Consider the following 20,085-nt stretch of genomic DNA (forward strand, 5'->3'; position numbering starts at 1 on the left):
GGGGTGGTCTTTCTAACCGTTTCCCAATAAAAAGACAGGCGAGGCATTGAATCAATTTGCGAGAACATGAATAATTCTAAGAGTTAAGAGTTACGAGGCAGCATTACGGCGCGCCTTTTACTACTAAGAGGTACAAGGATGAAAAGTATCAAGTCAAGTGGGAGTCCACATCCCGTCCCAGAATAGATAGCAAAGGGTCGCTAAGCAGGAGCTGGCATCTCTGGCTCCCGGTTGCGATAGTAAACAGGACAACTCAAACTCGAGATCTTTTGTTGATGCGAGCTGCAAAGCTCACAAGCACACAAGCAACATAACCCATAAATATAAGAGACCTTCCTAAGACATGAGAGGGCTTAGAGCGTTTGGTTCCGTAGGAAAACGCCCGGTTAAGCATGCTAGGTCCTCCGCCTATCCGAGACTTCGAAACATCCTCTCAACGACTCAATTAGCAGGTACCAATATAAATCAAACAAAGAACCAATATGGTTGTGTCCTTGTTTGTCTTCTCTTGAACTGCCTTTACTCTGGCGAACCTAATAACCTGAAGATCTACAGCTTCATACCGTCGTGTTCCCTCCCACGTCTTACCAAGTTCGTAACCGGAACAGGGAAGGTTGGTCTCACATTGCAAGCCTGTGGTCCCGACCTAGGTTAGTTTACAACGACGCGATCGGCCATCGTCGCTCAAATCAGGTGCTAAGTAAGTGAGTCCACCCGGGGCCTCATGACGAAGATTCATCGACGTCATACCAAACATGATACATGTCATAATGAATCCGCTCTCTTCCATTGATTTCTTGTTTATTCAATAGAGCTGTCAGAAGTATTCCCTATCTTGTTATCCATATTCTTGCTTCACTTCCCATGACCCCGCCCAAATTGGGAATATGGGTGCAACCAGCCATTTCGTCGTTCAGAAACAGGACCATCCAGGCTCATCTCACCAAGAAATCAATGATGAGCCAAACTGGGGGTCGGGGCACAACCCTCATGTCGGCTTCAAGAAAAAAGATGACCGCGTGCCCGGATACGTTGAAGAATAGAGGGAAAGCTGAGTGCACACCATACGCGCGTTGACAATGGAGACCTCGTCAACTTTGAAGATATTATCAGGGCCCAAGAGAATCTTAGTCTCCGCCATCCAGGGAACCGGTCAGTTGGATGGCGGTGTGTGCTCAACGTCACCGAAGAATGGGTCAAGTACAGACAGAAGTGGCCCGCGAAGCTGGAAGCGGAAAAGAAAGCAAAAAAGAAAGACGCCGGCAAGGAGAATGGAGAAGACGGGCATTGTGACAGCCAGAATCAAAATGGCCATGATGAGACTAATTCGGATAAGAACGGACACCAGGACGAAGAAGGCCAAGAGAAGCCGGAAAACAAGTACTCCCACCACGAGCTTGCGCTTCTTCGGGGACTGGAACACGAGAGCGACTACATCAAGAAGCTTGAAACTAACGACGGAAAACGGGAGTCTCCTCAAAAAAGCCACCGAGAGCACATTGCCATAGACGAAGCCGACCAATTCACCCCTGACAACTGGCTCCCGCGCAGTCCTGAGCTTACTCGCCTCACTGGGAAGCATCCCCTCAACGCCGAGCCCCAGCTCACGAAGCTCTTCGACGCGGGGCTGATAACGCCGAATGAGCTACACTACGTCAGGAACCATGGCCCCGTCCCTCGCCTTCTTTGGGAATACCACACCCTCGACGTGGAGAACGGCAGACTCGTCCTGACAATGGACCAGCTCAAGAACAATTTTGACACGGTCAACATCCCAGTCTACCTCGCCTGCGACGGCAACCGCCGAAAGGAGCTCAACCTCATCCGCAAGTCCAAGGGCTTCAACTGGGGCGCCGGCGGAGGTAGCTGCGCCTACTGGAAGGGTCCCCTCCTCAGAGACATCCTCCTCGCAGCCGGAACCCTCGACGAACTCAGCAAAACCAAGCGATACTGGGTCAACCTCGAAGGCGCAGACGAGCTAAGCGAAGGGAAATACGCCACCAGCATCCCCTTCGACTACGCCATGGACCCGATGAATGACGTCCTCCTCGCCTACGAGATGAACGATGTCCCCCTGCCCCCCGACCACGGCTACCCCGTCCGGCTCATCGTCCCGGGCTACGTCGGCGGGCGCAACGTGAAATGGCTCAAGCGCATCTGGATCTCCGAGACGGAGAACGCCTCGCACTACCACATCTGGGACAACCGCGTGCTGCCGTCCTTCATCACCTACATGGAGAGCGCCCTCGCGGAGACCATGTTCCGGCACCCGAGCACCGCGTGCAACGAGCAGAACCTCAACTCGGTCATCGTGTGCCCTGAGCAGGGCGAGAGGATCAGCCTCGCGGACGCGCAGGGGAGCAAGGTGTACCGCGTCCAGGGGTTTGCGTACGACGGCGGCGGGCATGAGGTGCAGAAGGTGGAGGTGTCGCTGGACGGCGGGGAGACGTGGTTGTACTGCATCTGCGAGTTCCCCGAGGCGCCGATCCGGCATGGGAAGAAGTTCTGGACGTGGCTGCATTGGCATGTGGGTGTGCCGCTGGCGCATCTGATCCAGGCGAGGGAGATCAAGGTGCGCTGCTTTAATGTGTTTAAGAACACCCAGCCCGAGAAGCCGGCATGGAATCTGATGGGGATGATGAATAACTGTTGGTATGCGGTCAAGTCGGAGATTGTGGGGGCGGAGGAAGAAGGGGGTGCTGCTTGTGTGTTGTTCCGGCATCCTGTTGAGCCTGGGACGGGGGAGGGAGGGTGGATGAAGCCTAGTGTGGTGAACCAGGTGGAGGCGGCTAAGCGTGATGCTGGGACGCCGCAGAAGCAGTTTACGAGAGAGGAGATTGAGAAGCATGACAAGGAGGATGACTGCTGGATTGTCGTGGATGGAAAGGTGTATGATGCAACGTCGGTTATGGCGTGGCATCCTGGAGGTAAGGCGCCGATTATGGCGCATGCTGGAAGGGTGCACCAGGAGGCGACGGAGGAGTTTGAGAGTATTCATGATGGGTTCGCCTATGAGAAGTTGACCGGTAAGATGAGCTTTGCGCCGGCTTTTGGGGGGGTGCTGACGTTGCAGAATGCTTGCTCGGTGTTGTCACCGACAAGGCCAAGAACTTCATTAAGAAGAATGCCGAAAAGGCAGCGGCCGAGAAAGCCAAGGACAACAGCAACGAGAAGCGGGCGCTGCAAAAGCACAAATGGATTCCAACCAAGCTTATCAACCGCAAGGCGCTTTCAGACGATACATTCTCCTACACCTTTCAACTACCAGACCATCAAGCAGTTCTGGGACTGGGAACTTGCTAGCACGTCTTGATTGGGTTCCATCTGAAGGACAAGATGCTCGTGCGGTCTTCCACGCCGACGCGTCCCATCCTACCAGCTGCGGATAACGCACCTAGCAAGGTAGCTGAGAAGAACGGGAATGGAGTCAAGAAGCATGGCCCCGCAGACGGCGACGGCACCTTTGAGATAGTGGTCAAGACGTACTTCCCGACTGATAAGCAGCCCGGCGGAGCCATGTCCAACATTCTACACTATATGCCCATCGGAGGCGGAGTGGAGATCCGCGGGCCGACGGGTGAGATCACGTATGAGGGTAATGGTAGGTTTATCATTGACGGCGAGGAGCGCGTGTACCGGCAGGTTTCTCTGGTGCTAGGCGGATCGGGCGTTACGCCGGGGTACTCCCTCGTTGCGAGAATCGTGGAGTCTGGTGATGACGAAACAGAAGTTCGGGTCGTGGATGCGAACAAGACGGAGGATGATATCCTTCTTCGAAAGGAGTTTGATGGTTTCGTGAAGAAGAGCGGGGGGAGATTGAAGGTCACGCATGTCTTGAGCCACCCCAGTGGTGAATGGGATGGCTTGAGCGGCCATGTTGACGGCAAAGTTCTTAGGAAGAACTCGTTCGCTCCGTCGGATGACAGTGCCTTGTTCCTTTGCGGACCACCGGCGATGATCCAAAAGGCTGCGTTGCCGGCATTGAAAGGTGAGAAGCCACATCTCAAAGTGTTGTGTGTTGTACTAACTGGTCCCAGAATGGGGTTACGAGGAGGACGAGAATGTCTTTGGTTTCTAGTCTATTTCTCTTAAAACGTAGAATGCATTTACCCATCGTGTCCTTTGGTCTATCCCTGCCACCTGCGATAAACGTCAAACTGCTGGTGCATCCTCTCCTCCTGTCCCGGGGTGAACTCCGTCGTGCTACGTCTCCAGTCAGCGAATCTCCCTCTCCACCGCCATCATCAGAACTTACCAAGTATCGTCAGAGTAATCCATAAAGTTATGAATCGGATCCAGCCCAGGCGCATCCGGGCACGAGTCCCTGCCCACAGGACACCCCGAGCTCGCGCCCGCCTGCGCCGGCGTATCCGCCACCTGATCATTGATCCCGTCGCAATACCGGCCATGGAACGTGTGAAACAGCCCAAACCAGTGCCCGACCTCGTGGATCGCAATGTGCCCCTTGTTCGGGACCACCGTCTCGTTCCCGGCGCTGCTGCGGGGGACCATGCCCGGCATGCTGTCGCCGTTGACCCAGCACCCGTCCAGATAGAACTGCTGGCTGCCGTCCTGCACGACGCCCGCGAGGTTGCAGTACCCGCCGATGCCCTCGTTCAGGTCGCTGAAGAAGTAGACGTTGAGGGCGTCGTAGGCGCCGCGGCGGGTGGCGGTGCGCCAGGCGACGTAGGCGTCGTAGTCGGGGATGCCGATGCCCTCGTCGTCGTAGAAGCCCTTGCCGGCGACGTCGTCGACGACGCGGGATACGTTGACGAGGTTAAGGGAGAAGCCGTGGCGGAGGTAGGTTGAGTGCAGGACTTCGAACTGGGCTGTGTGTTAGTGATATGAGTGTTTTGGAGAGGAGGGGGGATGGGTTACCTGGGCGTCGACGGTGGCGTCGCTGATTCTGTCCTGGTTGGCCTCGGTGCTGGCGACGTGGAAGTAGACGTCAACCTCCTTTGGCACATCTTGCCGCTTCACGTGTGTCGGCAGCGAGATCTGAGGGAGCTCGGCCGCGGCGAGGGTGTCGTCGTTGACGCATTGGAGTTTACCCAACGCCAGCGATGCGCCGAGCGAAAGCAGAACAGCGGTGGCGCGGGGGAACTTCATCTTGGCCAAAAGTCGAGCAGATTCTCACCGAAAGGCTAACCAGCAGAACACCTCGAAGCCATCACGGGGCCGTTTGTCACCGCCTATTTAAACAAGAGCAACCTGCCCAGCAATGACGGCGCAAATAGCCAAGATAAACATGTCAACCCATGGGGCCATCGTGAACACGAGGGCTTGGGCTCTTGGCGGACTGCTTAAATCGCGAGAAACTCCACCGCGGGGGTGACGCTGGATGCTCGGGGGAGCAAGGATGTCGAGCGAACTGCCGGAATGAGAAAGGCTCCCGAGGCACGTCGCCTCGTATCGCGGGAGTGGACGATGATCAGATCAAAAGGCGTGCATGTGGTGTTGTGTGCTGTTGGAAGGCGCAATTTGGACGGCATGGAGACGAAAATAACCTTAACCAGCTTCCTGTTGTGGACTTGCTGTCGCGGGAATATCCCAGGTGCCAAGACGTCAACATTTTAGCGGTCGGTAGAAGATCCCAGCCTTATGCCTGTGAATTGACCTGTGTGAGCTTCCGGGATGAATACGGCAGTGATAACAACCCTCGTGTACCGTACGGCGAACAGTGGGTTCGGCAAAGACCCGGCGCCGGGCCCGGTCGCATCCCGGAACATTATGGAACAGGCTTCATAATGACCAGTCGCCCGAGCCTGAGATACGTGCTGCTCCATGATTCAAAAGAATCAAAAAATGAATTAGGCTAATGATTCTGGTTGGTGCTGATCTCAAATATCATCCTCCCTCAAAGCTTCGACTTCTCCCTCCTCTGCCCATCCGCCTCCCCCCCCGGCTCCGTACTACTCGTCTCCGCCTTCAGACTAACCGGATCGCCCAGCTGCGACGGGTTGCCCGCCTCGTTGTTCTCCTCCGCAATCTGCTTCAAACGCTTCTTCTCCTTGTCCTGCACCGGGCTGCCGTCCGAGTTCTTCGCGCCGAGCACCCCGCCTTTCTTGTTGGAAGCTCCTCCCGAGCTCTGCGCGCCTTGGTCGCCCTCCGTGGGCACCAGCTTCGACACCTCGGCCTTGAGCGAGACGGGGTCGCCTAGTTGCGAGGGGTTGCCGCCGGCGACGTGCTTGAGGCGCTCGGGTTGCTTTTGCTGCTGCGGTGCGTGTGAGTGGGAGGGACTCGAGCTGGTGCTGGCGCTGGCGCCGAAGCGGTCGAGGAGGGAGAAGATTGGGCTTACAGGGGCCATTGTGTGTGTAATGCTCTTGCACGGATTTGCTTTTGTGGATGAATTATCGTATCGATGGAGATTCTTCAAACTCGCAGAGAGCTGGAATACGCTGATTTAAGGAGCATTCTCCGTGCTCCCCCTAGTCGAAGCGCAGCCGTTGCCGAATCAATGGCGTTCTGGTGGTTCCTTGACGCCTTCATCTCAATGACGTGTATGACTTGGACCATACGTGACTTACAACCGACGCCGGCCGTGCTGAGAGCAGCGACTACCGGACGATCCCGTCATCGCCCTTTTCCACATTCCAGCAGCCAGAATTCGATTGCAAAAACGCATGTGAAACCCCAGATCGATCTACCCGTTCCTCTCTAGTCTTGGCCCTACATGCAGCCGATCGTCATCACCTGCATACCCATCGGCTTCTCGATGTCGGTAAAGAATTCTGTTCTAATGTATGTACTCCAGGACTGAGGTATCTACCGCGCGCTCAACGCACGCAATGCTGAAAAATCGATACAAACCAACAAACTCCGTCTTTAACCTGTGATGCCACCTGTAATCGTCAACCCGTGAATTATACACATGTCTATCCATGTGCCCATCGTGAATTACACCCGCACCGCAGCCGCCTGGTGCTGCGCGGCGCTAGCAACAGCCTGCAGCGGCTCCAGCTCCTCCTCCATGTCCCGGTCCGTCTGCTCCACCCCGGCAACCTGCGCATTCACCACCTCTGCGCCCGAAGCCGCCGCCGTCGACGTCGCGGTCGTGGTCGCAGCGCTCGCGGGCGTCTGCTCCGGCGAGCCCATCCCAATGACGTCGATCCACTTCCAAAACTGCACCTTGCCCTCGCTCCTGTCGAAGATGGCCTTGTCGTCCATCAGCCCATCGTCGGGGCCGTTGTCGCCGTCCTCGTCGCCCGAGATGCCCATCTTGCCAGACCCCGTGCCGTCGACGAGGTCGCCGATCCACGTCCGCGCGACGGGCACGTTGTTCGCGCGGAGAAGCTGCAGCTGCGCGCGCAGGTTCAGGCGCAGCGCGCGCTCGGGCTCCTCCGAGTTGAAGATCTTCTTGGTCAGCCAGGGGAAGAGGATGCCAAAGTCGGACTGGGAGAGGTGCGCCGAGTTCTCGACGTAGAAGAAGTTGGGCTCGGGGAGGCGCACGCCGCTGCGACGGAAGGTGGCGGGGGTGAGGACGTTGGAGGACGGCTCCGGGGAGAGGACGCGCGCGGTGACGTGGAGGTGGTCGGTCCACTTGTAGAAGGCATCAGACTCGACGGCGAGGATGGCGGTGCCGCCCGGCGCGGCGGGTTTGTTGGCGTAGGCGGGCAGGGGCAGGTCGAACAGGGCGGATGAGCCGGGGGCGAGGAGGGGGAAGCACCACATGTCGAGGAGCATGGTGACGTTCTTCTCGGTGACCTGCCTGCAGAGGGCGGAGTCGCGGCGCGGGGTGAAGAGGGGCTTGGGCACGTGGGCGAGAGCGGAGGACTCTGCGTAATAGGTGGTCTTGAGGAATTGGACGATGGAGGCGGAGCCGAAGCTGTGGCCGCCGAAGAGGATGCAGCCGGGGTCGTGGACGTGGAGCTTGTTCTTGAAGGGGGTAAGGGACGGAGTGGATTTGTTGAGGTTGGACATGGCCATGCCGAGGTCGAGGTTGAGGGCGACGACGTGGATGAGGCCGAGCTCCCACAGGCGGATGCGCAGCTGGTCCTCGCGAGCCTCGTAGATCTCAGGGCGGGCGTCGTGGTCGAGGCGGACGTAGGGGACGACGCGGCGGGTGTTGCGGAGGAAGTACTGGTCCTGCTTGCCGGGGATGCGGACGAAGGAGGCGACGGCGCTGCCGTCGCGGTGCTCGGGGCATATGACGACAATGCCGTGGGAGGCGAGGGAACCGACGAGGTGGGAGTATGTGTTGCGGTTGCCGCCGAGGCCGTGGGAGAAGATCATGGTGGGCCACCGGCGGTTCGGGGTGTCTGGTTCGAGGATCTCGGCGTTCTTGTGGACGGGGATCGTGGTGTAGTGGAGGTGCCGTGGGAGGAAGCTGTTGGGGAAGATTGTCAGCTCATGGTGTCACCAGGAGGAAGACAGACGGAAGGCATACGAGATCATATCGGCCACCATTGGGCGGATGCCAATGAACTGGGTGTACGCCGAGACATGCTGGCGCTGGGGCGAGGGCAGCCAGTTTATCCTCTTGCCGTTGGATTCAGGCACAGCTGGGTAGAAGACGCGGCACTGGACGGTGTGTATCTCGGTGGCCGTGTAGGGCGTCGGGCTGGGCGACTCGAGCTCGGAGACGGGCACCTCGATGTCGACGGTGCCAACCTTGTGCGGGCCGGTGTAGTCGGGGAAGGCCGGCACGGGGCTCAGGCGGGAGAAGAAGGAGGCGACCTTCTCGGCGGCCGTCGGGGGCGCTTGCGCAGCGGGCGACATCTCTGCGTGGCGTTCTGCTCTGCTTCTGCAGTCGTGCTGCTGGCTGTGTGTTTTGACGAGTTCACGGGCGGGATTGGTCGTGGGGTTTCTGGACTGGTGATGTGATGCTGCGGTGCGCAAAAGGTTGAGAGGACGAAATCGTAGCGCAAGCCCGAGGATGGGAGGAAAAATAAAAAAGAAGGGACCGGATCGGATCGGCTGTGGTCGTGAGGACGTGATCGCGTTATGCCCTTTACAAGCTTTTTGCGGTCGGATATGCGAGTGTCGCGATGGTGTTTTAAACCAATGTTTCCGCCGATTCAAGGTGGTCTGTCGCTCAATGCGGGTTCAATGCGACGGGATGGAAGCAGGGAAAATGTCGCCAGCAAGGTAAGATGCGGAATGCGAGCAAGGGAGAGACAGTTTCTCTTCGTCAGCGGGGCCACTACCGAAAGACTTGTTGCTGCGGTAGGCCAGTCTAATCAATTGGAGCCCAGTCCGGTGCGCTATGGCGTGCCGCCAGCCAGGATGTCGGTAACTCTGCTGTGATGATGGACAGGGGTGTTGAGGCGTTGTGTTGTGTCGAAGCTACTGCAAGCAAGCTGTGACCGGCGATATCCGACTTCTTGACGGGCACTTGTTGGCAGGTAATATGCAATTAAGAATGATCCAGAATCACAAACCACGAGGCGACAACGTGGCCGTGTGGAAGACCGTACAATGGAAGCAGGGCGAATTAGTCGGCAGAAACGCAGTGCTCGGATGGGATTTCGAAACCCGATTGCAATTAGCTCGGCGCGGGTTTCCCTGCTGGCAGCCTCAAAAAACTCCAACAAGCCAAGTCAGCAGTTCCTTGTCAATTTCGTTAAAGGAGCAGAAGCAGAGGCCAGAGGCCAGACAGAGTTCTGGGTGGGATGTCGCGAGACCGCACGAACACCTCCATCTCGCCCCTTTTATGAGTGTTGGCCACCAACAATTTGACCAAGGTAAAAGGCCAAAGGCAAAAAAAAAAAAGAGTAGCTTCCTTTTCTTGACAACCAATCATGGTTGCTAATCCAGGCTGTCGTGTGGCCATTTGCCCGAGCTGGAAACGTCATCTACGCGTATGAGTCGTGCGAGCTGTCCGGCGGCCATAATTCTTTTTTTCCTGCCTCGGTCAACGAAAACGGTTTAGAGGCTGAGAATGACACCGACGGTTATAAGGCGAGGCTTGGTCTCAGCTCCGGTCCTGATGCTGCCCGCTGGTCGAGCCGCATGTACCTCAAGTCTTTTCATCCACTTACGGACAGCCCGACATGCTCAAGAGCGTCAGGAACAGAAATCCGATTGGAAGTGGGACGCGACGGCGGCTGCTCCGGATTCCTGGGCCGCTGCAACACAACGTGACGAGATCAAGACCATCGAAGAGGGCAGGGCGGCGCAACTGACAAGCTGTCACGACGAAACCCCCTTTTTCACCATGGTCTTTGCGTTCGTCAACGCATGAACCATTCTCAACGTCTCCAAACTGTGACGCCAGCCGCATAGACTCGGGACATGCGTAAGAAAACCGCCCTGCTTCGTCGACGGGGCCGATGTCTTATCGTTATCTCGATCTCGATCAGCACAGGTGGTGCTCCACAACGTGTGTTGCAGAGACAGCTGAGTCTCCCAGGGACGCTCCTTGTCACAATGAAGAACGATTGACGAAATGGAAGCGGCCCAGACCCCTTCTTCGTTCCCGACGGCCTGTCTGTTTGGTGGAGAAGTTCGTTGGCAAAAATAACGAGGTGAGCAGGGAATAACGTCATTGTCGGCCCTGGACAACGCCGACGCCGCCCCCACCCACTGAGGAACCTTACGTCAGACGAAGTGTGGTGATTGGCTGTTCAAGCTCTTCGCTTCGGTCCGGACCCGCTCACTGCATTTGGATATGACCCACTTCCATCCGCTGGTTCCTTATATAATCAGACAATTTCACGCTAGACTCACTTTGGAAAGGCCCACTGCCAAGCTCTCATTCGCTCTCGCTTTCCTTCATCAACACCATCGAACAGCAGCCAATCTCACGACTTCAAGCATCGTCACGTATGAGCAATCAGACCAAGTGGATTCAACAATCTGAAGGGTTTTTTTTACTTTTCCGCTGACTACGAAATTTCCCAAACTCAGGCAGACACGCCCTTGAGAAGACTCTCCTTGCGCTTCTGCAGAATGTAGTAGTACCGTCCCATGTCGATGGGCTTGTTGGGCTCCTGGTCGCCCTCATACGTGCCCTGTCCGTGTCCATCAAAGTGAACCTTCCAGGCTGTTGGGTATAGTCAGTATCAACTTCATTGAGATGATATGTCAAACGACACTTACTGCTGGCATCAAAGCCGAGGTACGACCAGCTGTCGTTGAGGTACGCCCTCTCCGTGCCGACCTGGATCGTCTTGACCTTGCCCATCTCGCCCGGCGCAGGCCGCAGCTGTCTGAGGTCCGCGACGAGCTTGACGAGGCCGGTGACAAAGGCTCGCGCAACGTCCTGGCCGACGCACTCGTGCTGACCGTAGCTGAAGGGCTTGATGTGGTCCGTCGAGCGCTTCGCGTCGAACTTGTCCGCGTTGGGGACCTCCTTGGGGTTCCGGCCCGCGGCACCCTTGAAATACAATGGTCAGCAAATTCGAATTTCAACACACATTCAGACCGCGGAAACCTTACCAGGAGCATGACGACAGCATTCCCGGGCTCGACCTTCTGGCCGTCGATCTCGTCCTTGACCGTCGCGATGCGCACGTTGCGCTGGCCGCTCGTGAGGCGCATCGCCTCGTTGACGTAGGCATGGAGCCCTGCCTCGTCGTTCTTCTGCGCGAGCGCCTGCACCTCACCCCAGATGGACTTGTTCTCAGGGCGGAGGAAGTACTCCATAACCTCGTAGAACTGCACTCTATCAGCCATTGCCACCTCATCGCATCTGCAGAGTAGAAAAAGCACTTACCGTGGTGACAGGAACACCGATACCGCCAAACGCGGTCAACCAGACGTTATCGGTCACCTTTTCAGGAGAGCCGCCCTGGTTGAGAAGCTCCTCGACCAATTTGTACCCACAAGATCGCAGAGAGTCCTTCTTGATGTGCGTCTTACGGGACGCGACCTCGTTGATCGCCGAGATGAAGCCCAAGTTGAGACCGCGTCCTCTAGACACCTCGTCAACCAGCTTGCGCGTCGAATCAGTAATGACCTTGGCACTCTCCGCAGCGCGGCGGCGGCGGTTCCATGCCTGGCCGGGATCGTTGTTGTTCACGCCCCAGATGCGGATGTTCAGCAGGTGACGGTATAGGTCCGTCGCGCTGAGTGTGCCGCCGGGGTTCTCCTCGTGGCGCAGGTCAAAGTAGAACAGGTCCGCGAGCAGCTGGGCGTTCAACGGGATCGCCACGTCGCGGATGATGTCCATCTGGCACAGCCCCTCCTTGAGCTTGAACGTCTCCTTCTCGATGAGCTGCTGGCCCACGCGCTCGATGAATTGGTGCACCGCGTTGTGCAGGTTCGGCACCTTCTTCATCGCGTTGACGAAGTTGACCTTCTCCTGCTTGTTTGTGCTGCCGTCGCCCGCGAGCATGAACCAGCTGATGTCCTTCTTGGTGTCCGTGTAGAGCGCGTTGAGCGGCGTGAGCCACGGCACGACGAACTTGTCCGGGCTGCCGAGCACGCGCTTGATGCCTTCGCTCGAGGCGACGACGACGGGCTTGGGCGGGGCTTTGGGGTCGTCGAGGGTGAACTGGTCGAAGGTGCCGATCTCGCGCGCGATGCGCTCGTTGGCCTTCTTGGTGTACATGGGCTGCATGACGGCGATGGAGTTGAACGGGAACCAGCCCGGCAGGCCGCGCTGGATCAGCTTGTAGAGCATCGATCCGCCGAGGGTCTTGTAGTCCTGCTGGACCTCGTTGTAGCCCCAGGCTGTCAGATTGGAGACGGTGTAGTCGATCGTGTTGAACCTGTCGGACCGCACGAGCGTCACGGCATCTGAGAGCACGGCGCGGCCCACGGAGTACGTCGGGCATATGCCGCTGCCGGTGTTGCGGACGGGCTTGATGTCCTCGATCATCAGGCCGGGGTACAGCTCCACCATGTCGGGATCGGTATACAGCTTCTCGAGTAGAGTGGCAATCTCCTCGTTCGAGTTGATGTCCTTGAAGGTGTCGTGCCTCTTCAAGCCAAAGAAGTCACGGAACTCGTTAAGCGAGGCAACCTGCCACGCTCGCGCCTGCTTGATGCCCATGATCTCGACAATCTTGAGCGCCTTTGGGACCATGCGCGCACCAAACGTGCCCGCCGGGTCCTCCATCGCCTCCTTCAGCACGCGCACCAGATCCTCGTCCCTGAACCTCCCGTCCTCCCCGCGCTGCAGGTCGTCGAACGTGCGCTTGCTCGGGTCCTTGTCGATTCCCATCTCGAACTTCATCAGCGCGGCGCCGAGCTCCTCCATGCCGACGTTCTGCAGGTCCTCAGGCTTGCGGCCCGGGAACAGCTTCGCGAAGAAGCCGTCGATCCAGCGCTCGTCCTTCTTGGAGATGCACGAGTGGAAGCGGTACAGCAGGTTGAACTCGACGCTGACCTGGTTGCCGACGCCGCGCGGCACGCCCTCGCCGTCGAACTGCTTGCCGATCTCGACGCGCGGGTCGAGCGTCCAGTCGCTCTTGGAGTGGTGCGTGTTGGTGATGGCGCGCAGGTAGTCGTGCAGGCAGATGTTGATGTACAGCCCGCCGGTGACGAGCCGCGCGACGTTGAAGAGGTCGTGGTCCTGCTTGGCGACGGCCTTGGCCTGGTCCTCCGGGGCGGCGTCCTTGGTGGTCTGGAGCGTGAAGCGGCCGTTCTCGTTGATCTTGAGGAGGATGTCGGCGACGTAGTTGTGGAAGCGGCTGTAGAGCACGAGCATGACGTTGACGCCCGCGGGCTGGCCGAGCAGGCGCTTCTCGTGGAAGGTGTCGGGCTTGAGCTTGCCCTCCTTCATGGTGCGGATCTCGAGCTGGTCCTTGAAGGAGGAGCCGTACAGCGGCGCGAGGTCGAGATACGAGGACGTGTCGGACTTGTTGAGGTCGTGGCGGTTGGTGCGGAAGATGTCGTGGATGATGATGGAGGCGTGGTAGAAGAGCATCGAGGAGATGCCGGCGGGGTTCTCGGTGAACTTCTTGTCATCGCGCGCGAGGAGCAGGTCGAAGAGCAGGCCTGGGTCGGGCTTGACGCCGGCGAGCCGCTTCTCGGTCTTGACCGTCTTGGCGTAGGGAGTGCCGGCCGCGCCGAGGTTGGGCTCGAGGATGTTGTTGTAGCTGCCGTCAGGCATTCTGTAGTTGTGCAGGCCGTCCGGCGGCGTCGGCAGGTGCTCGCGCAGGGTGATGTCGGGGAAGTCTGGGGCCTTGAAGGTGATGTGGCTTTCCTCGGGAGACTGGGGGGCTTTACCCTGGGCTGCGAGGTCCGCCTGCTCTTTGGCGAGCTGTTCCTTGGTCTTGACGACCTCGTACTTGACATCGCCGCCGACGTAGCTTAGGGGAGGATGTTGTAGGTTTCCCCACAGCGTGTCAATGAGCTTGTTGGTGAGCTGTACTCTGGTATTTGACCCGGATGGAAGAGAGGTCAAGATGCCAATCAAGGCCTCGGTGGTTCTGCTCGGTTGTTAGAACTCTTGTGACCGGTGATTTGATTCCAGACTTACCCCTTCTTGTCATCAAGAGGTTCGCCCTTCTGGAGAAGCTGCTGGATGAGAGCAGTAAGCTCCAAGGGGTTGAGCTGGCCATGGGCACCGCCCAAGTCCTTGATGATGTCCATGGCGACCTTCTTGGGGTCAGCGAAGAAGTTGTTAGACCCCTTACGGTCGTCCCCGTAGGACTCGCCGGCCTGGAACTTTGTGTTGAACGCCATGATTCTGCCCAATGCTTAGTGTAAGGGCAAATTACAGGGCTAGAAAGGATGTGAGAGGAGATATCTGGCCCGGGATCACCTTTCCATCGCCGCCCTCATACCTCACTTATACCAAACCCATTCTCAACCGAATCTCTCATCTCCCTCGACCCTCGGCGGGGCAACACAACAACATTACCCCCTCACCTCCTCGTCTGCACTTGGGTGGCGTCTCGCTCAACCGCGCGGAACATGGATCTACGCGCTCGCAACCCCATTTCGGACCATCACCGCCCGCGTTCCACGACATGAGCGGTCCAGAGAGACAGGGCCCAGCCTCGAAAATGTAGCTCCTGGCCGAAAACGCGCTCGAAATGCGGTGAAAGAGCCGTCCCCGAGACATTGCAGGAAGTTTGACTGGCTCTCCTTCCATCGCCCTTGGGTGACGATCAACGGCAACCGGAGACATGCAGAAAGCCACGACGGGGCGGGGTATGCAGCAAAGTTCTTGCCAAGAGGAAGAAGGGAATTGGACAGGACGGAGGCATGTACGGCGTTGGAGTACGGAGCGGAATGGAGGGGAAACGGAAGGGATGCCAGCCGAGAAGTGACATTGGACTCAGCCGCACCAAGCCGGCCGAGAAGGCACAGGTTTGGACCGAGGTGCGTCTACGGTCGAGATCTGCGTCCTCCCACACTCACGCAACCGGCTCCCGTCCCAAACGGCCCGCACCGTCTGCAGGCACTCCGATTCCCTAAGGCTCAGACATGCTTAAGACGAGCGGTGCCCCGGAGCTAGCCTAACGTCGTGGCGAAGGGGTGGTCAGCAACCAATTGACAATGTCGAGATAGTGACGTCTTCCGCAACTCTACCCCGGGACTATTGTCAGATCATCAAGATAGGTCGCGATGTTTTCAGCTCTTTCTTAGCTACATTAGTGCCCTTGGACAGCTTTCGTCGCCTTGCCCTGGTATTTGTAACTTTCTCCTGTGTCTTAGACGATTGAGGGGTTTCCCGGCTAGCTTCAACCATGTCGTGAAACAGCGGCTACGATGTCTTGCATGCTGAGAATGGTCATCACGGCTTGCCTGATTGGCAGAAGCCGCAGCGGGGTTCCCGACGGGAACCTCAAATGCCGCTGACCGCCTGTCTAGGCATGCTGCATAGCGGGACGGTTCCAACACATTTTCATGTGCGTTGTTTTCCTTGCTCAACGCGGGCCGACTTACACTTTTTTTATTGTCTGAGACACAGAGCTATCTTCCCCGCGCTGAGCGGCTGTTGACTCGCCCTGCGTGCAATGCGTACAGGTGATCGGCGGAACGCTGCAGCATGTGTCCAGATTGAGTTACAAGAGTAGAGAAGCTGAGACAAGCATGTACGAAATAGTCGATGAAAAAGCTCTTGTGTTCAGCTCGTTGTATCAGAACGGTTGAGTTTATGGCTTGATATAGTAACGAGCTTTCTGACAGCTCACACATTTCCCCCTTTCCCGTCCGGACCGGACCTCGGCGCGGAGGTTGGGTCTCAGACATTTCTTTCTAGCCTGATATCTATCAGCGTTGAAAACGTCTTCCTGCCTACCACTTAGTGTTCAGAGTTGATTACACGACATGCGGGTGACTCGGGTTATCGTGGACTGGCCGAGCAAGCACTGGTCAATGCCAGCTGCCGTGCGATTGTGCAACACGATAACCTCCCGCTGTCATTCGCAGATCTCTCTTGGCCGCTGTTATACCAGGGAAAGTTACGTCTCCTAGTAGCTGGAACGGATGTCTCGAATAAGCACGACATGTCTGAGGGCAGACAGGCGGTTGCACCCCGGGTGCCGGGCTGCCGTGCCCCCGCCTGGTTCAACCGATCGACTGGTGCTTCTCTGCGAACGAACGTTCACCGGTTGCGTGCCAGATTTCATTTAACTGGTGGCTTATTGGCTATCAGATGCTAGGCGCGAAAAGGGAAATATGTCTGAAGCCCTGCGTGGAGCTGATGTGTAAGACGCGAGATGAGGGGTTGGGAGGACGACGCGATGCTGTTCGCCGTGTATACGATGTGACGTACGTTCCTCTCCCTCTTGGTTTGGTTATGGTTGATGATCTCGATGATCTCTGGCCGTCTTAACGTTGTGTAACTAACCAGAAAGTTCCCGCCACCTGCAATAATGATCATTCAGTGGCTGCCTTGGTCTGGGTGGTGAGCTTCTCAGCTAGGGAAGCTTACTTGTGATGAAGATTGTTGATATATGGAGTGTCAAAACCCTCTGTAGATGACAAGTTCGTAGTTGGCACATATTCGACCTATACGTTCCATCACTTTCCCATTTCTTTCTCGTGTTATCAGACATCATGCCCGGAGCACTAAACGGTCATGCAAACGGAAGCGCAACAGCCCAGGGGCAGCACCCTGGGAGCGAGCGAACCCCCAGAAAGCTTGTTCTATGCTTTGATGGGACCGGCAACACTTTCACCGGCACCAATGCCGACACCAATGTGGTCAAGCTCTTGAGCAAGCTGGACCGCAACGACCCTGACCAGTACCATTACTATCAAAGTGAGTCGTTCTTCATTTTGACTAATCATTTCTTTGATGCTGATCGCTGCCACTCAACAGCCGGAATCGGCACGTACGATATTAACGAGAAGTCCGTGAACAAGACTTGGCTTGGTGAAATTCAAAGCTCTATCTCGCAGACCGTTGACCAAGGCATCGGCAACACTTTCGATGCCCACGTCATGGCCGGATACAGATTCCTGATGCGTTACTACGATTCCGTAAGCCTCTACTCCTACCACCTGCCAACGGCACTAACATGATGCATGAAGGGGGACAAGATCTACATGTTCGGCTTCAGCCGCGGCGCCTTCACAGCAAAGTTCCTTGCCCGCATGATCAGCACAGTCGGCCTCCTCTGCAAGGGTAACGAGGAAATGGTCCCCTTTGCCTACCGCCTCTACCAGCGCTACCTCGCCGGCGAGGTTGAGGACTTCATCATCTCCCACCCCAAGAAGAAGAACAGGGAGAAGGCCGCCAAGAAGGCCGAGAAGAAGGCAGCCAAAAAAGCCGCCGCCCTCGCCGCTGCCAACGGTAATGGCAACGGAAACGGTCACAGTAACGGCAACGGCAACGGCCACAGCGAGACGCAGCCTCTCTTGGACGACACAGAGGCCGACGTGGAGACCCACGACCACCAGGAGGGCGAAGACCCCACCGTCCACGGCCACAACTTTGAAGTCGCAGCCGACGAGATCGCTGCGTTCTCGGACACCTTCTGCCGCAAAGAGGTCTCGTCCCACTGCGACACGGACCAGAAGGAGGGCAAGGAGTCCAACATCAAGGTGCACTTCCTCGGCATCTGGGACTGCGTCAACTCCGTCGCCATCCTCGAGCGCAAGGCGCCGATCCCGGTGCCCGTCGTCGGCACGGCGCACCACATCCGCCACGCCGTCGCCGTCGACGAGCGCCGCGTCAAGTTCAAGGCCGCGCTGATGGCGCAGGACATGAAGAAGGGCGAGGAGATCCACGAGGACATCCTGGAGGTCTGGTTCCCCGGGTGCCATGGCGATGTCGGCGGCGGGTGGCCCGCTTCGGACAAGAACCCTCTTGAAGGCGGCCAGGCTGAGATGACGTGGTGGGAGACGATCAAGAACTTCTTCTCCACGCGCAAGCCGCCCAAGGGAAAGGCCATCGGATGCGACAGGTTGCAGCTCAGTGATATTGCGCTGGCGTGGATGATTGGCGAAGTCGAGGAGGTGGGCAAGAAGCACCCTGAGGCTGCGCTCAAATGGCGGGAGGATCAGTTGAAGCACTTCAAGGACAAATACGCAGACAAAAAGCACAAGGCGATGAAGGCTCCCATTCACGATTCGCTCGCGTTCAACACCGGAACGGGATTCTTCACGGTCTTGCTATGGAAACTCATGGGTAAGTCCTCTTCATGTCGTTGAAGATAACTGCTGACGCGGCTTAACAGAATGGCTCCCCGTCATCAAGCGCTGGGAGCTTGAAGACGGCCAATGGGAGAACGTGCGCTTTCCGCTCAACAAGGGAGAGACACGCGATATACCCAAGGATGCCGTGCTTCATGAGTCACTACTCTACCGCCTGAAGAAGGTCGAGAATTACTGCCCTCCGAATAATCACGGCGGCGTGCTGCCGGCTTGCTTGAAGCACCATCCGACGGGCACCATCGCAGAGTGTGATCCTCCTCATGACCACTCCCAGGTGCACAAGGACTGCAATCACAGGACGTTTACGATCCTCAAGTCTGTGGATACGATGGATTTGAGGTGAGCGGACTGAGGCTTTGGGGACCGCATATATTAGGTGAGCGGCGCGATGGGGACAGGGACGCCAGGCAGGCAGAAGTGTTCGATCCAGAAGTGGGAAACATGATCGAGATTTCTGGCAGCGATGCGTCGCCTAGTAGATTGTTGCCAAAGCTTTCAAGATCCCGTTCACGAGAAATGCAGCCCAAGTGAGAGGATGTTCCACAATGAAATTGAAGGCAAGCAGCAACAATGGACTGCAACGACATCCTAGAAAGCTTTGGGATGCGTGCGTCACGTATTTCAGTTCGACATGCAATAAAAGAGCGCTTATCAGCCAGATGAAAATGCACGAAACGTCAAGTGCCTGATTGTTCTACTACTAATATGTACGAATCCATAATCCAGACACCGGCATGCTTAAACATGATAGTTTTAATAAAGCTCTGCATGTGGACATATGCCTTTAAAAGAAAAGAACGCATCCTTATACCTTCGCATTGCTTGGATATCAAACTCGCCGGAGTCCCCAAAGTCCTTATCACCACTGGAATTAATCATGATGTGTGCGAGCCTTGCCTCATCTGGAATATTCTCTTCAGCCCGGGGAAGATTGCAGAAGTCAAGCCACTTGTAGGCGTTTGTGCGAGTTTTGCCTGTATGCCTCACAAGCGGCCTCATTAAATACCCAAAAAAGAGATCGTCGTGAGGTAAATAGGATAGCGACCATGGGCTACGCTCAAAGCCCACGTATTCATCTCCAACTTCCACGTAGGCTGGCACAGCAAGCACAAACCCTGCTGTGGACAGCGCTAATCGCATTTTCTGTCCTTTATCCAGACCCCACTTGAAGGCGTTGTAGAAGTTTGACGCAGACGAAATTCTACTTCCCATGTATTCCATGAAGAAGGAGAGAATCTGATATGCCTTGGTAGCGACCTGTCCGAAGAACCTATCCCGATGGTAGTTTTCTTCTGCGCCTACAGCTGGATCCCAGACGCGGTCTGGGAAAAGCTTGCCAAGGCTGGGGTTCTGCGGGTCGCACGACCCTACCTCCAAGTTCCTCCAAAAAGAAACATTCTCCTCTCTGAGGAAGCTCCTCTTTTCACAATTGTTATCGAAGCACGACACAATTTGGCCGGCTCTTTCGAGAAAATCGACGATTTGCTGAGGCATGTCTTGAGGGAGCGGAAGAATAGGACTGACGTGTTGAATGAACTTGGGAGGGGATTTCAACCTCCATGTCACACCTCCATAACCGTCTTC

The 20,085-nt window shown here is 56.8% G+C and overlaps 7 protein-coding genes across 7 annotated transcripts; 3 read left to right on the plus strand and 4 right to left on the minus strand.

Annotated features, from left to right (window-relative positions):
- Window positions 1-1,079: 1,079 nt before the first annotated feature.
- Window positions 1,080-3,303, plus strand: NIA1 (Nitrate reductase [NADH] 1; the record flags this gene model as incomplete). Its single annotated transcript, XM_037319444.1, has 3 exons — window positions 1,080-1,152; window positions 1,191-3,026; window positions 3,074-3,303. 3 exons carry the CDS (start codon window positions 1,080-1,082, stop codon window positions 3,301-3,303), a joined length of 2,139 nt encoding a protein of 712 aa, XP_037182144.1.
- A 33-nt stretch (window positions 3,304-3,336) lies between these two features.
- On the plus strand, window positions 3,337-4,078 carry CGCA056_v004190 (Nitrate reductase; the record flags this gene model as incomplete). Its single annotated transcript, XM_037319445.1, has 2 exons — window positions 3,337-3,988; window positions 4,038-4,078. 2 exons carry the CDS (start codon window positions 3,337-3,339, stop codon window positions 4,076-4,078), a joined length of 693 nt encoding a protein of 230 aa, XP_037180548.1.
- Window positions 4,079-4,127: 49 nt separating this feature from the next.
- CGCA056_v004191 (Extracellular metalloprotease) lies at window positions 4,128-5,109 on the minus strand (the record flags this gene model as incomplete). Its single annotated transcript, XM_037319446.1, has 3 exons — window positions 4,128-4,203; window positions 4,256-4,824; window positions 4,879-5,109. 3 exons carry the CDS (start codon window positions 5,107-5,109, stop codon window positions 4,128-4,130), a joined length of 876 nt encoding a protein of 291 aa, XP_037181113.1.
- Window positions 5,110-5,857: 748 nt separating this feature from the next.
- CGCA056_v004192 (uncharacterized protein) lies at window positions 5,858-6,307 on the minus strand (the record flags this gene model as incomplete). The annotated part of the gene is made up of 1 exon (XM_037319447.1): window positions 5,858-6,307. One exon carries the CDS (start codon window positions 6,305-6,307, stop codon window positions 5,858-5,860), a length of 450 nt encoding a protein of 149 aa, XP_037181116.1.
- A 590-nt stretch (window positions 6,308-6,897) lies between these two features.
- plg7 (putative phospholipase A2) lies at window positions 6,898-8,718 on the minus strand (the record flags this gene model as incomplete). The annotated part of the gene is made up of 2 exons (XM_037319448.1): window positions 6,898-8,326; window positions 8,387-8,718. The coding sequence occupies 2 exons, from the start codon at window positions 8,716-8,718 to the stop codon at window positions 6,898-6,900; spliced, it is 1,761 nt and encodes a 586-aa protein (XP_037181115.1).
- Window positions 8,719-10,844: 2,126 nt separating this feature from the next.
- Window positions 10,845-14,574, minus strand: ppoA (Psi-producing oxygenase A; the record flags this gene model as incomplete). The annotated part of the gene is made up of 5 exons (XM_037319449.1): window positions 10,845-10,984; window positions 11,041-11,317; window positions 11,380-11,598; window positions 11,657-14,318; window positions 14,369-14,574. The coding sequence occupies 5 exons, from the start codon at window positions 14,572-14,574 to the stop codon at window positions 10,845-10,847; spliced, it is 3,504 nt and encodes a 1,167-aa protein (XP_037181118.1).
- A 2,325-nt stretch (window positions 14,575-16,899) lies between these two features.
- CGCA056_v004195 (Uncharacterized protein) lies at window positions 16,900-18,844 on the plus strand (the record flags this gene model as incomplete). The annotated part of the gene is made up of 4 exons (XM_037319450.1): window positions 16,900-17,104; window positions 17,165-17,325; window positions 17,377-18,475; window positions 18,525-18,844. The coding sequence occupies 4 exons, from the start codon at window positions 16,900-16,902 to the stop codon at window positions 18,842-18,844; spliced, it is 1,785 nt and encodes a 594-aa protein (XP_037181117.1).
- Window positions 18,845-20,085: the final 1,241 nt, after the last annotated feature.

Source organism: Colletotrichum aenigma, assembly GCF_013390185.1.
Source record: "Colletotrichum aenigma strain Cg56 chromosome Unknown KSG_Cg56_contig03, whole genome shotgun sequence".
Taxonomy (NCBI): domain Eukaryota; kingdom Fungi; phylum Ascomycota; class Sordariomycetes; order Glomerellales; family Glomerellaceae; genus Colletotrichum; species Colletotrichum aenigma.